Genomic DNA, 18,425 nt, shown 5'->3' with positions numbered 1-18,425 from the left:
TGTGGTCAATAATCCAATTAAAGTCTTAATAAATCCTACTGATGAAAAACCATGAAGAAAGAGGTGTCACACGGCATGATTTTTGTAAAAAATGAATTTGTCCCCTACTACAGGTTCCCCCGAGGGCACTCCGGTGGTTCCGGAAGTGGCCAATGTGGTCAATGCTCCATTTAAAGTCTATAGACAGCCTATTGGTAAAAAACCATGAAGAAAGAGGTGTCACATGGCATGTTTTGAGTGAATGAAAGAACTGACCGCACTCAGAACCCTCCTTCAGGACCGATTCCAGGGAAATGGCCATATCTAGGTTGATTCTGAGTAGATTTTAGCTCTTGGTACGTCATTTGCTTTGGAAATGGTTCTATTTTTGGTGTATGAACAAAAAACACAGATTAGTAACGGACACTCTGAGAAAAACTCATCACAAATTTAGCAATTTAGACATGCCCTCAGGAAACCCGGAATATCTCCGGTATCCGGTAACCATGGTCACTTCCATTGCCTCACCATAAAACTTGATTAGTTTTCCAGTCGAATGTTTCTTGAAGATTAAAAATCGAACAATATTCAACGAAGTTTCAACAGTCCAAATTTGGACAAAATTTTGCTAGTACCCTATATTTCTCACAACCCCTGTAGTTCGAAAAAGTAGTGTAAATTTTTATTCAATGTGATGCACACAAATGGAGCGTCATGTATCATATAAATTTACATTATAAATCGTGTAAAGTTCAGAGACATTTCATGAAAAGTTGCACCTATTGTATACAAAAGCCCATATTTTTAAACAACATTGCATACAAGTTGCTCGTTTGCGTTTAATGAAACACAAGTTTACGTGTATGAATGTTTACATCACAATTAAAATTCAGAATTTTTTGCTGTGTACGAGGTGTTTCAGTATTTTTGGTTTAATATGGATGAATGTGTAGTTCCCACTTGCCCCGGTGTACCTTAAATGTTTAATGTCTCCAAGGAAGTGACTAGAATTTTAAATGATGAAAAGCCTATCATGCTAACAGCCCAAGCCAGTACCTTTTTTGCATCAATGTATGTTGTGTCGCAAGTAGGGGATATCGGTGTAAAGCGTTAAGGATTGTTATGGTTTTACAGTCAATAAATACAGCATTTTTCTAATAATATCATGCTATTTAAATAAATCTACGAATACCAATTTATTATAAATCTTACAATTATCTTGATTTTCAATTAAAAAGTGGGGCCTGGTGGAAAGGGACGGAAAATCGTGTTATAAGCAGGAAGACAAGAGCAGACTATAACATCAAAACATGGCTGCCAACCAGGCCCCTGGTTAGAAGTTTTCGGTTGTGTTTTTGCGGAACGATGATCGATTTCATTAGCTCCAAGCCCCGTGGCTTTCAGACAAGAGTTTAGTGGGTTGTTCTGACGTGCAAGTACAGAAACAAGGGGAGATCTCTTTAATTGCCGGAGTGGAACATAGAGAGGAATTTCCTGGAGCAATTAAGGGCAGTCGATTTTTCCACCAAGTTTTTCGAACATGAACAGTTGCCGAATAGTTTGGGGCCTTCCATGCAATGTCTCCAAGCGAATCAAAGCGCAATGAGCTGAGTAGTCTAGTAGATACAGAGGATCGCACCACGGCAAATGGCGTAGTGTGAATATATTGAATAGGCTCTGCATCCGTTCAATTTTTATGAAATGGAGCCTAGATGGGAGAAGCGTATTCTTGGAGGCTACGGACTAGAGTGCAGTACAGTATCTTCCGTGAACTTCCAAGCGTAATGACGAGTGAAGTCGAGAACAACAAATGCCTTTGATCTTGCTAGTGCGACGTAATTTTTTTTTTCAATTTGGGGTCAATCATAACCCCTAGATCGAGAATTGAAAACACTCGCTTCAACGGCATGGATTACAATGTGTACTGGTGATTGATAGTGGCGCAGTGACGAGAAAATGAAAATCATTTACATTTCTTTTATATTGACTTTCACTCTATTTTCATTGCACCACACTAACAAATTGTCAGTACATGTCTTTTTAATAGAAACTAAGCGATCGATTTATCCTCTGATGGTGAATATGAGAACGTCAAAAAAAGTGTTGTAAGCAGAAATTTTTGCTGTGAGACATTGGAAGCGGAACACTTTTTCACTTTTCCTGATAAATTGATTCATCTGAGATGCTCGTTGAAAAATTTAATTCTGTATAATTGTTGCAAGGATTCTGCTAGTGTTCAGAAATATTTTTGTTGAGAAAATGCAAAATTCCAATAGTGCCTTAGTGGTTATAATCTTCCGGATTTCTTTTGTGTGAATAGTTTACGTGCAAATCAGTTCAGATGTGTGGAAAATCGTATAATAAGACAATTACTGATGGAAATTGGCAACAAGTTCAATGAAAAATGCTTTAATTTGCGTTGTGAAAAATCCTTTCTTCTGATGTAAACAAACGGTTTGGTTGAAATTTCCTCTCGAACTCGCGTGGTGCCCTTTACGTTGGTGGTACCAAAATCGAACCATGCAATGGAAATGCACAGATCATTTCAAGCTTTGAGTTGACTTCACACTTGAAAAACCGACTATCGATCCGAGGCCCGGAGGGCCGAGTGTCATATACCATTCGACTCAGCTCGACGAGATCGGAACATGTCTGTGTGTGTGTGTGTGTCTGTGTGTGTGTAACGAAATGAATGCGCTCACGTTTCTCAGCAACCGCTCAACCGATTTGGACAAACTCGGCGCCAAATGATAGGTCTTGGGGTCCCATTGAACGCTATTGAACGGTTTGGGAATCGGTGAACCGGTTCCGGAGATATGGCCGGAATAAGATCCGGTGAATATGGGCCTTCACGCTGGATTTAACGGAAAACGTATCAAAACCATCATGCGATACATCAAATTACTACAGAATTCAAAAATAAGATCAATGCAAGTCGTGTTAAGTGTTCCAGACCACATTGGACACACTTGGACATGTTCCGGGTACCCCGGGGAAGTTGCTTGAATATGAATTGAATTAAAACCTATTAAATCACATTAAAATACGATGATAAGGTGATTGGTAGCCTCACCAAATAGACTACACCCGGATATATTCCGGGTACCCCCAGGTAGTGGCGTAGCGTCAATACTCACAAATTATGCTGCACATGGTGTTGACTCCTTGTTTCTAGCTGATCTTTGACAGATAAAAGCTTTTGAAAATTCCATCTGAAAATTCTCAAAAGTAGCATCTTTCTTGGATTTGACTCTTTCTTTACATCATGAACTGTTATTTGACAATTGATATATTCACAAATTAATTTTCTCTTTAAGTTGACTCCTTTACATGACTTTTAATTCAATTAAAATAATCACATTTTTTCCCCTTGAAGTTGACTTCTTCTTTAAGAGGAAGTTCACCGCTCCGAAAATAATAATTTCTTGTTGATTTTTCTAAAAAATATTGGAAAAAGATATCAAAAATCAAAAATATCTATTTTTTCTAATTTTCCAAAGAAAATTCACATGCAAATACATTCTTTATAAGTCATCATGGAATAAAATTGGACTCAAAAAACCACAAAACATCAACATTTTGGTTTTCCAATTTTTTTAGATGATAAGAAATAAAAAATATTTTGATATGTAAATTTTCTCAGGAATCTAAGGAAAATGATGGTTTTTTCCCAACATCTTTAGAAAAATAAAAACTTGTCAAGTTTTTTTTTCTGAGTTATAAATTTCCCCTTAAATCTTGAGTCGTTCATTGATATACATATTTTTTTATGAAAAAATCAATTGAAATACTCACAAATAATTTTTATCTTGGAGTTGACTCATTCTTTAGCTGTTCTTTGACGATACAATAGATTGAAAACTCCAATTGAAAATTCTCAAAAGTGACAGCTCTTTTGGAGTTGACTGCTAATTTATAGCATAAGCTGTTCTTTGATATTTTTTTATGAAACATTCAATTGAAATATTCACGACATTAAACATGTATTTGAAAAATGTTAGTTAATTTGCTAAGGTCCACATACGAAAATAACAGTATGGCTAACGTCCTTATAGTAAACGTACTTATGGCTAACGAATGTATGGCTAATTGGGTGTTATAAAACAGCCAATCAAGGAGTCCTATAGCTTTTAGTTTTTCACAGGCACGCACGTGAGGTACCATATCAAATGATTTTGAAAAACCTATGTACACACTAATCCAGGCATCCATCGTTCGGTAAATTTTGAACTTCAGAACTGTTCGGTAAAAGTTAAAAAATCAGTGAAAAATCCAATTATTAGAAAATGTATTCTGAACTTGTACAGAATTTGTTCGATTTACCCCATTTATTGATGAAAAATTAAAAATTTAATTTAAAAATTTATAAATTTTCATGATTTCTCACGTGTAACGGTCATTTGAAAATTTTACCGACTTGTTCTGCTGTTCAAAAACCCGGTAAATTCCTACCGACTTCTCTGATCTGAATTAAGTATGTAAACTGAGTTAACCTGATAGCGATGTTCGACCTCGCGGAACGGTGTGTTTTTGAGCACATCAGATTCGTAGTTGTAGAGCGATGCTGAACATATCCGTATTGAAACTTTCTTGGAATTGTGGTGAAAAAACCCTTGAAATGTTCATTTGTGTCAAAGCTAGTTTGAAATTTTGCTCATATTTTCCTTAGGATGAATCTGAAATACATTATTTTAAAAAAAGTGACGAGTTCATTTCAGTGTGGTTCTCGAAGTGTTAAATATGCAGTAGCATGGTACTTTGTGGTCGAAAGCTAAGCGCGCAGCAATTTCAGTTTTTATTATTTTTTTATTGTCAGTGTCTTTAATATAGTTACAATGAACAATTTCACTCTTTTCTCTGCTGCTGCGCTATACAACTACAAAATCTCTTTAACAACCATTTGTTATCTCTCGTTCTATTCAGGTCACACACGGCAAGGTCTTCGCTGCAGGATATGCAAGGTAAACGTACACGCCGACTGTGCATCACAGCTGCCAAAATGCCAAGTCAAGCAGAAGTTGCTCCGGCGCCAGAAGAGTACTTCCGAAATCGAGAACCGCACCGAAGTGGAGGAAGAAAGTAAGTCATTTAGTGTTGTCCTAGTATTCTTACATTATAAATGTCGGTTTCATCTCACGAATAATTAAGTACACTGGTTGCGACCAAAACTCAACACGTGATCCGAATGACACTTTCATTAAATTACAAAATCATTCATCATTATCTATGTAGGGGTAGATGAAGCAGAACAGGCATCACGTAATTTTTCAATATTGGGATCGCTTGAATTAGGTATATTTTTTAGACATAGTACACGTACAATTAATATTCAAGCATCGGTGTCATTATCGTTAAACAAAAAAAAAGTGCGAACACCTTTAGAGTACTAATATCAGCTAAAACTCAAAGAAAAACTGGAACTTTCACAGATATTTACTTTATTATTTGAATCACCATTTTCTCAATGTCTCATTATGAATTGTAAACAACCCTGCTTTCATCATTTGTTACAACGTGCCCACAGAACCGGCCGACATCGATCAGATCTATCAAGTCTTGAAAAAGGCTAATGAAATTTCCAGCGGCAAAGCTGCCGAATCAAAAGCTCAAACCAACATTTCAACTAGTGATGCCAATGCGATGACTGGTGCTAGCAATCCACAGCTAGAAATACCTGTAGTCAATGTGCCTGATTATCCAGATCGAACACCTAGGAGGGGACCAGTCAAATCTCAGGGGCCAAATTACCAACAGCAAAAACAGGGACTTTCGGCGCCGACCACGACCGACGTGTCCAGCTCAGGTCCGCATTGAATTCGAAAATCACTAGAGGCTTTTTGTTCTGCTCATTTCTCTCTTTCTGCGTTCTGAAGATCTCTTGCATTTTGTTTTTCGTTTCGTTTTATGTTCGGACATAGTTTCCAGGTGGCTGTCGAATCATTTCAGATTCCACTGCTGAAATCGTAGAAAATGTAGTTTCGTTTCAAACTTGTATATAGATTGTGTAGATTTGTTGCACAAGCTTGTCATCTGTTTTCTGTTCCTTCATTAAAATAGTTTATAGATCCATAGTATTGTCGTTTACAGAGAGTAGTTTTTTTTTTCTTACAGAAACGTTAAATTGTATTCAATTCCATAGTTCAACAGGAAATAGAGGATTTCTTTAATAGACCGATCCCAATATTACTTTAGAACAAGAAATGCAGTGTTTCAATCCTGTCAAACAAGTGAATTAATGCGAACTAAAAGTAGACAGTCATTTAGACAGAGTGTGTCCTTTATCAACATTAGAGATACACATTATTTTGATTGATTACTGTTCTTTCAGACATTACATCGATCACAAACTCGTGAACCTTATTTATTAAGCCACAAATTCGGCTGCACTAGAAAGATTACTAAACATGCAATTTAATACATAAGAACTTGACATTATTTTTTCAAAAATGTTGACTAAATTTATGTTATACAATTAAACAAAATTGTCTGCAATATGCAATGATTAAACAAATTTTAAACTATATATAAAAGATTTTAACTCTCAATATAAAAATAATATCACTTGATTGACAGGTTTCATCAGTTGTATAAACATTAGAATACTACACAATCGAACTCAACATTCCTTTCATGCTTCCGAATCAACCAGACTTGCGGTTCCCGGTACCAAATATTGCTGGCTCTTCCGTGTCAACTTCATCAGGAAACGCGTCCGCAATCGATTCTGGAACAAAGAGGAAATTATTCGCCGGTTTTCGTCCTATGTCCGGGTTTGGAATGCTGAGAATGCGTTCAGCCCAGCATCGATCAGTATCGCTGCCAGAAAGTAATTGAGCTGCAGGAACAGCTGGAAAAAATAATACTCCTTCCTCTCTTTGTGTGTCATGATAGCTATTTGTGTCCATCCATTGATTGTTTGGTGTGATCCTTAGAAATCACAACATATATATATATATATGTATATATATATATACATATATATATATATATATATATATATATATATCCCCCTCCTTTCTGGAATTCCATTAAATTCGATATCCTGGCACCCTAGCCTAGTCGTTCGTTACTTTATCGTGTTGATGTGTAATTGTTAAAATATGTTAGTGCCTTCGAAGTTGGCTCAATCAATTTCATCAAAGAGGGCTTATATATTCTACAATGACATGCAATTTATAAATCAGTGTTTTGTAAATGGAAATTACATGTTATAATTGCTGGATAATTAAATATGCCATCCATCTCGAATGTTTGTCTGTCCCTATTGTATCATCTCTCCATAGGTAACTACAGACACTAAGCAAAGCAGAGAGGATTTACAGTTGTAATGTCAACTTTACGTTGTTTGTTGCGGAGGAGGCTGTGCTCATCTCTCATAATCTCAGCGCTAGCTCAAGGCGGATAATCATAGTTACCACAGAAGGAAGAAGTGTTAGTTTGATTACTAAAATGAACTAAGACGATTGTGTATGGCTCCTCGTGTTTACTCGCAAAATTCAAATCACTTGCGTTGAAAATCAATTTTGCAGGGCATTTACTGCCAGCATACACCTTCTGGTCGTATGAAACAGGTCCAAATCAATCCAAATCCGCCCGTAAATGTTTTGTTTTGGCACAGTTTATGGCAAAATAGTGAACTTTTCATAAACATTAACGGCAAATAGCTATCAACACTAGCGTACCGTGAGTTCCAGCCCACCTGTGATTATCCGTATTGGTGTTATTTGGCTTGCTAGCACACGCTGAGCGTTTCTCCACAACCGTTGCTGCTCAGACAGTATTTTAGCGGCTGCTCTCCTCTCTACACATTTCTTCGACAACATTCTTTGCGCTAAGGGAAGACATTTCCCGTCGCACTGCTTCAAATCGAGGCATGGCCTTCGCCGCCATCTCGCAGGCGTAGTCGACGTGGCTGTTGAAGCTTAGCCGGTCATCGATCATCACTCCCAGGTATTTCAGCACGCGCTTCGAGGCTATGGCGGGCTCCCTGCTGGTGATTTCTGCTCGTTACGCCGTTTTGCAGCTACTGACCAATAGCACTTTCGTTTTGTGGATTTCGCTTCTGTTTGGTTGACTCCTCGGTTATCTCGACCACTATCCGAATTGCCTCCACCGTAGATCTTCCTTTCTGGAATCCAAGCTGCATCTTCGACAATCCGTTCTCGCCTCCGTACATTTCGTCAGCCTGTTGAGGATGATCCTCTCCAAGAGTATCCAGCAAGCATATAAACCTATACGATGATGAATTCCACGGCGGTTTTCCTGGCATCGGCAGCAACACTAGCTTCTGTAGGGGGCGACCTTGGTGTAACATCCATACCTCTCACGCCAAAGTCATGAGTTTAAATCTCACTCCGGACAAGTCACGAATGACCCAAAAAACTAGTTTCTGTATCTTCCAGCTGTATGAGAAGTAACCCTCGTCCAGACATTTCTGCAGCACCATCCTGAACATGTCCGGGAACGCCCGGACTGGGAGCTATCTACACCTTCAATCTTTTCACCATTGCTACAAGTTGGAGACTTGTATAGAGCAGTTTCACACCAAATAACGAACTGGAAAATTCGACCTTCTTCGATTTGCATGAAACTTGGCATAATTGTTTTAATGGACAATCATTACCATTTCTGATCAAATTCGGCCATTTTGGATAGTAGACTATACCGAGAAGGAGTGAATAAAGGACGAGAAGGTACTGTTGATGGAAAAACTATTGCAAGAAGAAGGCGAGTTGCGGGCATGGCAGAAAGCGGAAGCAAAGCTCGCCTCCCACAAAAACTAAAAAGAACTCATGAATAATTGTTCTCGGCTCCTTTGAATACTTTTGGACATTCAAACGTTAAAGTTTTGCAGACCAGATATCGATAATATCAATATTATCGGGTCATATTTATTTACATTTTCTATACCCTAGTTTCTCCGCTCATTAACATTTTGTCCAGGGTTGCTTCCACTCACTTTGCAAGCGTTCACTCAGAATAAAAGCTCACGAATAATAAAGTAGCTGATAGTGACTCTCTGAAAGCGAAATTTACAGGTGTTATGTGTCAAACGCATACTTTTCAACCTCATCTTGAAACTTACACGTTCAAAATATCATTATAGCATCCAATGATTCCATAGTTCTGCATAATAATTTTAATAGCGAAGTGGGTGGAAGCAACCCTGATTTTGTCCATTCTAATCGTTCCATGTTTTGTCCATTTGACTTTATTTAGTCCCCTTATGGAATATTCAATGTTTTTTTCATTGGATATTCCGTCTTTTAACCGATCGAAATAACGTTAAAAAATCGTTTCGATTAATTCAAAATTATAAAATTGATACAATTGATACACTAGTAGAATATTGATCCCATGATTAACTGGAAATTTATAAATATGCTATTGTCAATTTACTATTTCTGAACATAGAATGCTACTCTCTGCTATTGTTTCTCAATCCGTCTATCGATCATAAACATAAAATTCATGGCTTGGTCTACGCATAACACTATTTCTTATAACCATTGAGCCATTCATTTTAGGGTAAGCCACGTAAACACTGTAAGGAGTTTAATGATAATAATAATAATAATAATAATATCCACTATTTCGTTGAAACTTGGGTATTACTATATCCGCAGATGAATGCCATAAAATAAAATTACCGGTGTCAATGGGAAGAGTAAACCAGTTTTTCTTTGTAAGCTTCATACTAACAGAAATATTTCTGACAAAAATTCATTTAGCACAGTTCCTTCGGATGCATGGATCCCATCATAATGCTAACATTGAAATTAAATCAATAAAGTTGTACATCCAATGTTAAAGATTCCACATTAATTAAGGAACTCAATTCCATATGGATGCGCACATTCATACACCTACTCTGAAAGCATGTTTGTCTGTCACTTGCTTCACTCATAACTATGCAGATCTTCAAATGACTTTCACTATATTTATACTGCACCGGATGATCTGGCGCCGCTGAGCGTTTGAGAGTGCGTGTGCCTTACTCTTCACTCAGTGTGTATTTACGCTTCCACAACACTACACTGCCTTTGATTCGCGCAATATTCTTGCATTAATAAATATGTATTTTTGCGTGTGAAACCAATCTTCCAGCCGAGGAAGACGACACTATCCTTTCGTCTCGTGCGTTTGGGCAGCCTCTCTGCTTCGTAGCAGAGGAACCACAGCCGGAAGAACCCGTTTCGAACAAGAAAGGAGCACGACGCAAGAAATGATAAAGTTTCCATGGTTGGAGATAGAAAAATAAGAAAACATCTCCAATCTCACCCGATTCTTCCTTTGTTATTATGTTTTATTTCCGTTAGGTGTAATTTTGTTTATATTTTTGTTTTCAGTTTAAATTTCCAGTATGGGCGTATTTTCGTCCATCAATTATTACGATTACGATTACGATTTCAATAATGTTGTACAGTTAAATTATTTATCGACAGCGTGATAAAAGCACACAATCAGCACGGTACGGTTTTTTTTTATCAACATGCAATTCATGCAACGAGAGCAAGAGTAAAAATAGAAAAGAATATTTGAATTAGGAAAGTTTATTAAATATCGAGCTGCCATTTAACGAGTAACAAGACGATAATCGATACGTACGTAAGTCATGATATTTCGATAGATAATATTTATTGGGAATCCAATAGCCTAAATCCGATTAAGACAGGTATGTTCCATCAACATAATTTAAGAAAATCGTGTTAGCTGAGGAAATGTAGAAAAACACTCAATGTTCCGTTGTATGGGTATTTTTATGTGCAGGGTACATGGGGTGAAATGCACCTTCGGTACAAGATGACCTTTTGCCAAATTTAAATACATTTCCAAAACATTCGCGGATTTATCTAGCAGTTCAATGCTGATTCACAGATATTCGTAAAAGAAGTAAAAAACGTATTTTAAATGCCAAAACGCCATCTTTCTCCGGGGGAGTGTTTTACCCCAGATATTAAGATTTTTTTCACATCTCCAAATCTTGATTATTATTTATTTAATTTGGAATATTTTTTCACGATTATGCATCTTTAACCGTTATGCGCTTGAAGAGGTATCGGGGTATCCAGCGCCTGTATTCACAACAATAATATCAGCAGCGTCCGCACTTCTATGGGGATTTTCTCTTTGCATCGCACAAAAATTTAGGGTTTGTGTGTTAAAATGTATTTGCTGCTGACTGTTCCATGCATTCCAATCAATAAAATTGTCAACAACTATTATTAAAACGATTTCACACCAGTCTAAGCTTTTCAAGTGTGTTTGATCATTTTCGGCATTCTGACTGTAAAGCAAGACCATGCTGGAAGTGGCTGGGTTCAATTCCCGGTTCAGTCTAGGATTTTTCTTGGAGGAAAATTTCTCGAATGCCCTGGGCATAGAGTATGATTGTACTTGCCACACAATATATACCAATGTACAGGCTTAGAAATTTCTCAATTAACAACTGTAGAAATGCTCAATGTTTCATTTCAATAATAAGCTAGACACAGTATATATGAAAGAAAACTTTATAAAAAAAATAGTATCGCTGGAATACCTACCTAACGAAAGCATAAACTGTTACCATTCATATAAAACTAGTGTCGAAAGGTTCTAGAACGATTTTTTTTTTTGTAAATGTAACCTATTTTAGTCGAAATACGTATATGTCATGGATACAAATCGAACATATTGAAATTAAATGGTTAAGACTAGTTCTTTTTCCTTTTTATCATTTTAATAATATTCAGTGAAATCCATACATATATATTGCAGTGAAATGGTGTGAAAAGACAGCGTAATTGTATTTCAAAGCCAAATGAATTTCAATGCTAAGAATGTTGAATGAACTTAAATTTTCTTTCAGTTCAAGATCTCAAATTAGTTCAAGTAGACACTTTATAAAAGAATAGCTTACGGATTAATGCAGTTTAATAGAAACATTGAAACAATTTATAGGTAAACTCCACCTCATTCAACTCTAGTTCATGGAAAATATTGGTACACTATTAAAACCCAGGAAAAAATGCATTTTATGGTGAAGTCTGCCAAGAGCTGTCGAAGGGTTCAAATTAGGACATTACATGTAAATTTACATTTTTGGGATAAATACCTTGAATTCTTATGTTTAAAATGAATTTCTTCTAAACGGTCCATCAAGGGATGTAAACAATTCTGTAATGGACCCGGGTAATCCATAAAAGGTTAATGGTGGCTTAAAATTGTAATGCAGATTTTTCTGGGTAAAATCAAGTAAATTACCTATTTTATATAACAGTCATACAAAGCAAAGGATAAACGTGTACCTTATTCAAAAAAATTCATTCTGAAACATAAATTAAATGGTAATGAATTCAGCGTAAATAGTTAAAACAACTACTATGGGATCCATAATAGGCAAATTTACCCTATATTGTCAAACAACGCCTAGTGGAATTATATATATATTTTTTTTTTACTCAGAAAAGACATTGAACTTCGACTCAAAATCAACCAAATATTCAGGAACTTGGAAAAAGTCGTTGTCATCTTGTAGTTTGCCAAACATACTTGATCTAACAAATCATTAAAAATTCTGGAAAATATAATATACCAGTGAATCAGAAGGGCATTCACTTTACCCTGACCCCATTCTGCCAGGCCTTTTGTTGTTACTACGCCAAAGTCACTTCTAATGTTATATGTACTTGTCGGTAGCTCAAAATTAGCACACATGGCGTAAATATTTATGAGTGACTGCCTAAAAGTTCAAAAAGATGTGACTACTTTGATTTGATATCGATATTTATGTTAAATATCAATTTTCAAATTAAATTTTCCTGGACTGAATAGGAAATCTTTTTTTTTTTTTGCAACAACAATAAAATTTGATTTTTCATAATTTCCGAATAATCTTCTCAAAATTCTCAAAGCAACAAAAACCAGCAATCGAACATTGAGTGACTATGGATAGGAATAGAAAAGTGAAGCCTGATTAACGGATCAAAAGCAAGTCGAGTTTTGATCATCACTTTGATGCCAACCTCGAAAGCCAACCTAAGACAACACCATCACAGGATTAATCCCGTGTTTCCAAAAAGATGAAGGAACATACCTAGCATAAGCAAAAATTCGCACTCGTAATCGCGATATAAAAAGAGTTACTTGAGCGTCCGATTAATAATATCCTTCAGACTGTGATAACTAATTTACGAGAGCTTATTGGATCAACGAAAGGTTGGAAATCACTTTGACAAAGTGATGTGCTTTAAGAAAAGTTGTTCCGAAAAATAAATCGAAAGAAAATAAAGTGTTATGCTAACGTTATCCAACACCGAAGCTGTTATGAATGATCCGAAAAAAAAATAGAGCAGAAGTTTTATCCTTTCGCAAGTTTTCATTGGCCGTTCGTTTTACCGTATTTTTCCTTCGTTATGTTTTTCGCCGTAACTATCATTTTGTAAATATTATATTTTCTCCCCAGGGATGATGCGGTGATATGGAACATATCCCCAAGATCTCAATAAGACGAAAAGTACGAGCAAAGAAAAGGATAAACTTTGATTGCATTTCGAATCGATGCTCCAATAAACATGCTTATTTAATTTAGCGTAAAATTCACCGAATAAGGTCCTGGGGGTAGAATCATTCTCTATTCAGATCCTTTTGCTACTGTTCAACACTATTCCTGACACTTTCTGGAAGATACACATTCCCCTCACCCAGACAGAACACACATATGGATGGTAAATCTATCGTAGTTGTGATTTCGTTCAGGGATTATGCGAAAATAGCTGCCGATTTCTATTGTGTGGAATATTCAATTTTGTAAAAAAAAGCCAATCAGAACGCGCTTGCCTGTTTGTGGAAATGGCTGGGACAATTGGATTTACGGACTTGTTGCTGTGGAACTTCGGTCAGATCGAGCGATGTTGAAATATTCAACGTTTCATTCATTTTTTACCAGGCGACCCATGGATCAACACATCAATTATGGAGGATTTGAGAGGTAACTGCCAAATCACCACCGAGCCGTGAATTTGTATGTGCTCACAGACAATTATTTTAAGGCAAGAAAACCTTTCGTTACCGAATGTAAATAAATGACTTTCGGAATCATTTATCACGTACACCTGTTCTTATATAAACGTAAAGTAAAATCGGAAACCAATCCTCAAGCAACCACGCATCAATGCATTTTAAACAATTTATATCAGTCGCTGAAAATAATACTCTGAATACTATTTCTAATGGAAATGACAAGGGCAGTAGCACTTGTTGACACCAAAAGGTATATGAAAAATCCTATATTGACCATTCACTGTTGTGATAAAAGCTTTTCGCCCTTCGGTGGATTTCCCTTCATTTTCCGGGAAGGTTTGCGAATGGTATCGTATCACAGCCGAAAATCCTCTCAATATCACCACGGCATACAACACATTATCTACCTCGGTCGTATATTTTCCCAGCGCTTCCAGAGCTACCAAAGCTTAATCGGAAAAGAGTGATTTTCTCCCAATCGAATGTGCCGATCTTCCGCTTCCGTTTGAAAAAAAAAGCGCTCACTCATTCGAACGATACTTGGCATTCGATTGCAATGCCACGAAGCCGATTATTGGACGCCCTCCAGAAAACACACTCGTAATAACGTCGAGTTGTGCTCTGCTATCGGTTTCAAGCCAACCGCCGCCACCGACACTTATCGTAAACCAAAGTTGCCTTTCACACGGTGCGGTGGCGAGAAAATTTAATTTAAACTGATTTATACTGTTGCCGTCCCACATTATGTGCTAGGTACCAGTTTTTCAGCGTTAGTGATTTCCTGAGTTTCTGGCGGCTGCCGTATTTAATGTTTAGAATTAAATGTCACGATTTGGGTAACATGAAGGGGAATATGGGTATTTTTAATTGTCCTATGGACACATATGTTATGCGTTGTATTTATATATAAATGTCCATTAATGTATAACTATAAGGCTAAGGACAAAAGGTCGAAGAACAAAAGGTCGAAGAACAAAAGGTCGAAGAACAAAAGGCCGAAGGAGGAAAGGTTGAAGGACAAATGGTCGAAGGACAAAAGGTCGAAGGACAAATGGTCGAAGGACAAATGGTCGAAGGACAAAAGGTCAAAGAGAAAGAAAGCTGAAAATGCAATATACTGAGTAAAGCAAGCGGCCAAACTAAACTAAGTCGTAGTAGGAGCAATTTAACTGAAATTTCAAGTAATTATTCTTTTTTAACGATGGCTTCTTCTTTATAACATAGGCAGTTGTTGACCGACAAAAACTTTTGAATAATCTAACTCAAAACTAATGTTTCACTCTTATAGTCGACTCCTTCTTTGTGACATAAGCAGTTCCTTCCCAAGTAACAATTTGGGTTTTATGAGGGTTCTGTAGACTATGATTTAGACTTGTAGAATGCTTTAAAACCTCGATAAAACTTGCAATGCTACTTGGGCTTGACAAACAATTTCTTTTGAAAATATCTATCTGAAATTGCTGTTAATCATTTTCACCCATGTAGTTGATTCCTTCTTTATAACATGAGCAGATCTTTGGCAGAAAAAGCTATTGGACAATGCAACGTAAAATACTCAAAATTATTTTCTCAGTCATTGAGATTACTCCTCCGTCAGCAGTTCCTGTAGACAAAATCCATGAGCTAATGATTACAAATTATTTTGCACTGTTTTGGTCTATTTCAGACCTTTTTCATAATAGGGCAGTTTTTAACTGATCTTGGACATCTTTTTTTGAACCATTCTGCTCATGAGTACAGTAACAAAACATGACACATATTTTAGTTCTAATTCATCACGCCACTATATCCATTTTGGCAAGAAATCGGAAGAAACGTGTTCTATTCTCATGTAATGTGGTCAACCATATACTTCATCACGTACAAGTAGATATAAGAGATAGCCCTAAAACCTTTTATGGTTATTCTGATTCTATCTTCAATCTATCTTTAGTTCAGTTAAAGTTTTGTCCTTACAGCTTTTTTTGTCTTGGATGTTCGACTCTGTAACAATTACATTTCTCATGTAAAATCATGCGCTGAATCCAAAAAATGTAGTCCAGAAAATCACAGTAGGATGGTTTTCGAGATATAGCTAAAAAAACTTTTTAAAAAATGTGTTAATAAAAATACAAATATCTCCTATTTTAATGAAGTTATATTAATATTTTTAACGTCAAACTAAAGATGATGAAATTTTCATTCGATCATTTTTGCACCATTTTTCAGTGAGATTAGTGGTACAACCACTACAAACATTTTTATTTACACTGCTTAAAAACTCAGCAGAAATTAATTTTTTTCTTGGATAATGCATAATATTATAAAAAATATAATAAACAAACTATTAATTAACAACAATAGCACTAATCTCACTGACAATTGATGTTCAATTGAAGGAAAAAAATGTCTTACCTTTAATATTATTTATGTAGTTTCATTACAACCGGAGGTATTTGTATTGTAGTAAACAAACTTTCTTTTAAAAAAAATTAAAAAAGTTTTTTTTTTAATTTTCATTTTTATTTTAAAATTTTCATTTTTAGTTGTATCTCGAAAACTATCCTACTGACTCAGTGCACGATTTTACATAAGAATCATTGGTCAAAAATTCAAGTTCATTTTTTTACTTTTATTTGTAAACTAGTGTTATCCTTTCGATCTATTGTACCTTGTGCTTTCAACTTTTTGTCCCCTTTGACCTTTTGTTCTTCGATATTTAGTCATTTCAACCTTTTGTTCTTCGACCTTTTATTGTAGATTCATCAAGATAGCCTTACAACATGTTACAATTTCTCAGTCTGGCCAGTGTTTAAGCTTTATAAAACATTCAATGGATTCCATTTATTCATTGATTTCCATTGTAATTATAATTTTGTTTAAGATTAGTTTGATATTTAAAATATAATTGTTTATCAATGGTAAGCTATTGGAAATTGATCAAGCTTAATGACCAAAAACTAGTGATACGAGGGAAAGGGCGACTAATACCACTATCAAGATTTCGACTACATAAAAGGTTGCATTCTTTGACAAAAGCTAGCCACATTCCAGGACAATTCTTCAAAAAAATTGTCTTGAGAAAAGTTGTTCAGATCGTAGACAGTTCAGTTCAGCATTATCTCTCTAGATGGAACTAACTAGAGTGCCATTTTACTTCTAGTTTTATCCCCTAACATGGCGACTCGATCAGTTGTTGGCAACATATTCGCTAGGTGAGACTTACTGAATGGTGTGCAGCTTAAAGTTTGTTTAAAGTTAATTGATTTACTCGCAAGAGCACCACAGAATTACAAAAGTTATTCTTGCTTGCTGGCAGATTGTTTATTGATTGCAGTTTACGGAAAATTATACTCAAATCTCATACACACTGGCATCTCCAATTTATTTTTTTTATGTTTTATTAGTTTTATCAAATAATGCAAAAAATATGTAAAAAATTTAAACAATTTAATTTTGAACCGGAAATATCATCGGTAGTTATTGCGTTGTTCAATCTCGCTTTATGAATAAGCTCATGCATGAGATTTTAAATTTTAGGTTTTTCTCAAAATTGATTAAGTGTAAATTCTTCAAAGTTCGTTTACTTGTAACTGACAGCATTAGAACGAATAAAACGAGAAACTGAAAAAATATGAAAACAATCTTTTTCGAGTGCAATATCGTTTTTGGCGAGTGTGTCTACTATTATCTGCCAATAGCAATTCGAATGTATGAAATTCGATTTAAAGTTATGAAGCAAATGTGTTTTTTTTTTCTCAATAAAACGCTCACTCAGCATTTGCAATCAAATGCACCCAAAAAAAATTGGAGATACATCCACGTTATTACACTCAGAATCATTCACACAGTTCGAAAATGTAGTGTAAATTTCTGTCTTTTCTTTATAAATTGTTTTAAAGTTATGAGACAATTAATTAAATTTTCCAGTTATTGTATGGAACAATCCATCATTGTGAGCAACATGTCTTGCAAGTTTCTAGTTTACGTGAAAAGGAAGTTTGCATGGATGAATGTTTGCATGCATGGAAGCTTACAATACCAGTAAAATTCAGATTTTTTTTTTCTGTGTAGGGTGACTCAACTTTACAACCCCATCCTCCCCATTGATCTTTCGATCTGTATTGAGGCCCCCAAGTACTGTAAAGGATGATACGGTCAAAATTTGGTCAATATCAACTTGACGTATTTCTTTCAATTTTGCATTTAAAAAACCTGAACACCCCTCATTTTGAAGGTGTGTGTGTGTAGAATGTTGCTCCTATTTTGATTTTGGAATTCACTCTTCAGTTGTCAAAATGCCGTCCAAGCAAGAAGAGCAGCGTATCAAAATTTTGCTCGCGCATCGCGAAAATCCGAGCTACTCGCACGCAAAGTTGGCAAAATCGCTAAAAGTTGCCAAATCAACCGTTACAAATGTAATTAAAGTGTTTGGGGAACGTTTGTCGACAGCCAGGAAGTCT

General features: G+C 35.9%; 1 protein-coding gene across 8 annotated transcripts in view; it reads left to right on the top strand.

The window, feature by feature from the left end:
• The window catches only part of Stacl (Stac-like), a 242,013-nt gene that overhangs the window by 196,170 nt on the left and 27,418 nt on the right, over positions 1 to 18,425 (top strand). For 4 of the 8 annotated variants that reach the window (XM_065225890.1, XM_065225892.1, XM_065225889.1 and 1 more), the window contains 2 exons: positions 4,903 to 5,058; positions 5,504 to 5,782. In XM_065225890.1, coding sequence (XP_065081962.1) covers positions 4,903 to 5,058; positions 5,504 to 5,782 — 435 coding nt within the window. Of the gene's footprint in view, positions 1 to 4,902; positions 5,059 to 5,503; positions 5,783 to 6,628; positions 6,806 to 10,086; positions 13,275 to 18,425 lie in introns of those variants that run through there. The other 4 variants (XM_065225894.1, XM_065225891.1, XM_065225895.1 and 1 more) reach the window with 4 other exon arrangements.

Source organism: Ochlerotatus camptorhynchus, unplaced genomic scaffold (genome assembly GCF_037179485.1).
Source record: "Ochlerotatus camptorhynchus isolate MF236.1 unplaced genomic scaffold, CSIRO-AGI_Acam_v1.1 ptg000240l, whole genome shotgun sequence".
In the NCBI taxonomy this organism is placed as follows: Eukaryota; Metazoa; Arthropoda; class Insecta; order Diptera; family Culicidae; genus Ochlerotatus; species Ochlerotatus camptorhynchus.
This window is presented reverse-complemented; position numbering and strand designations above follow the sequence as displayed.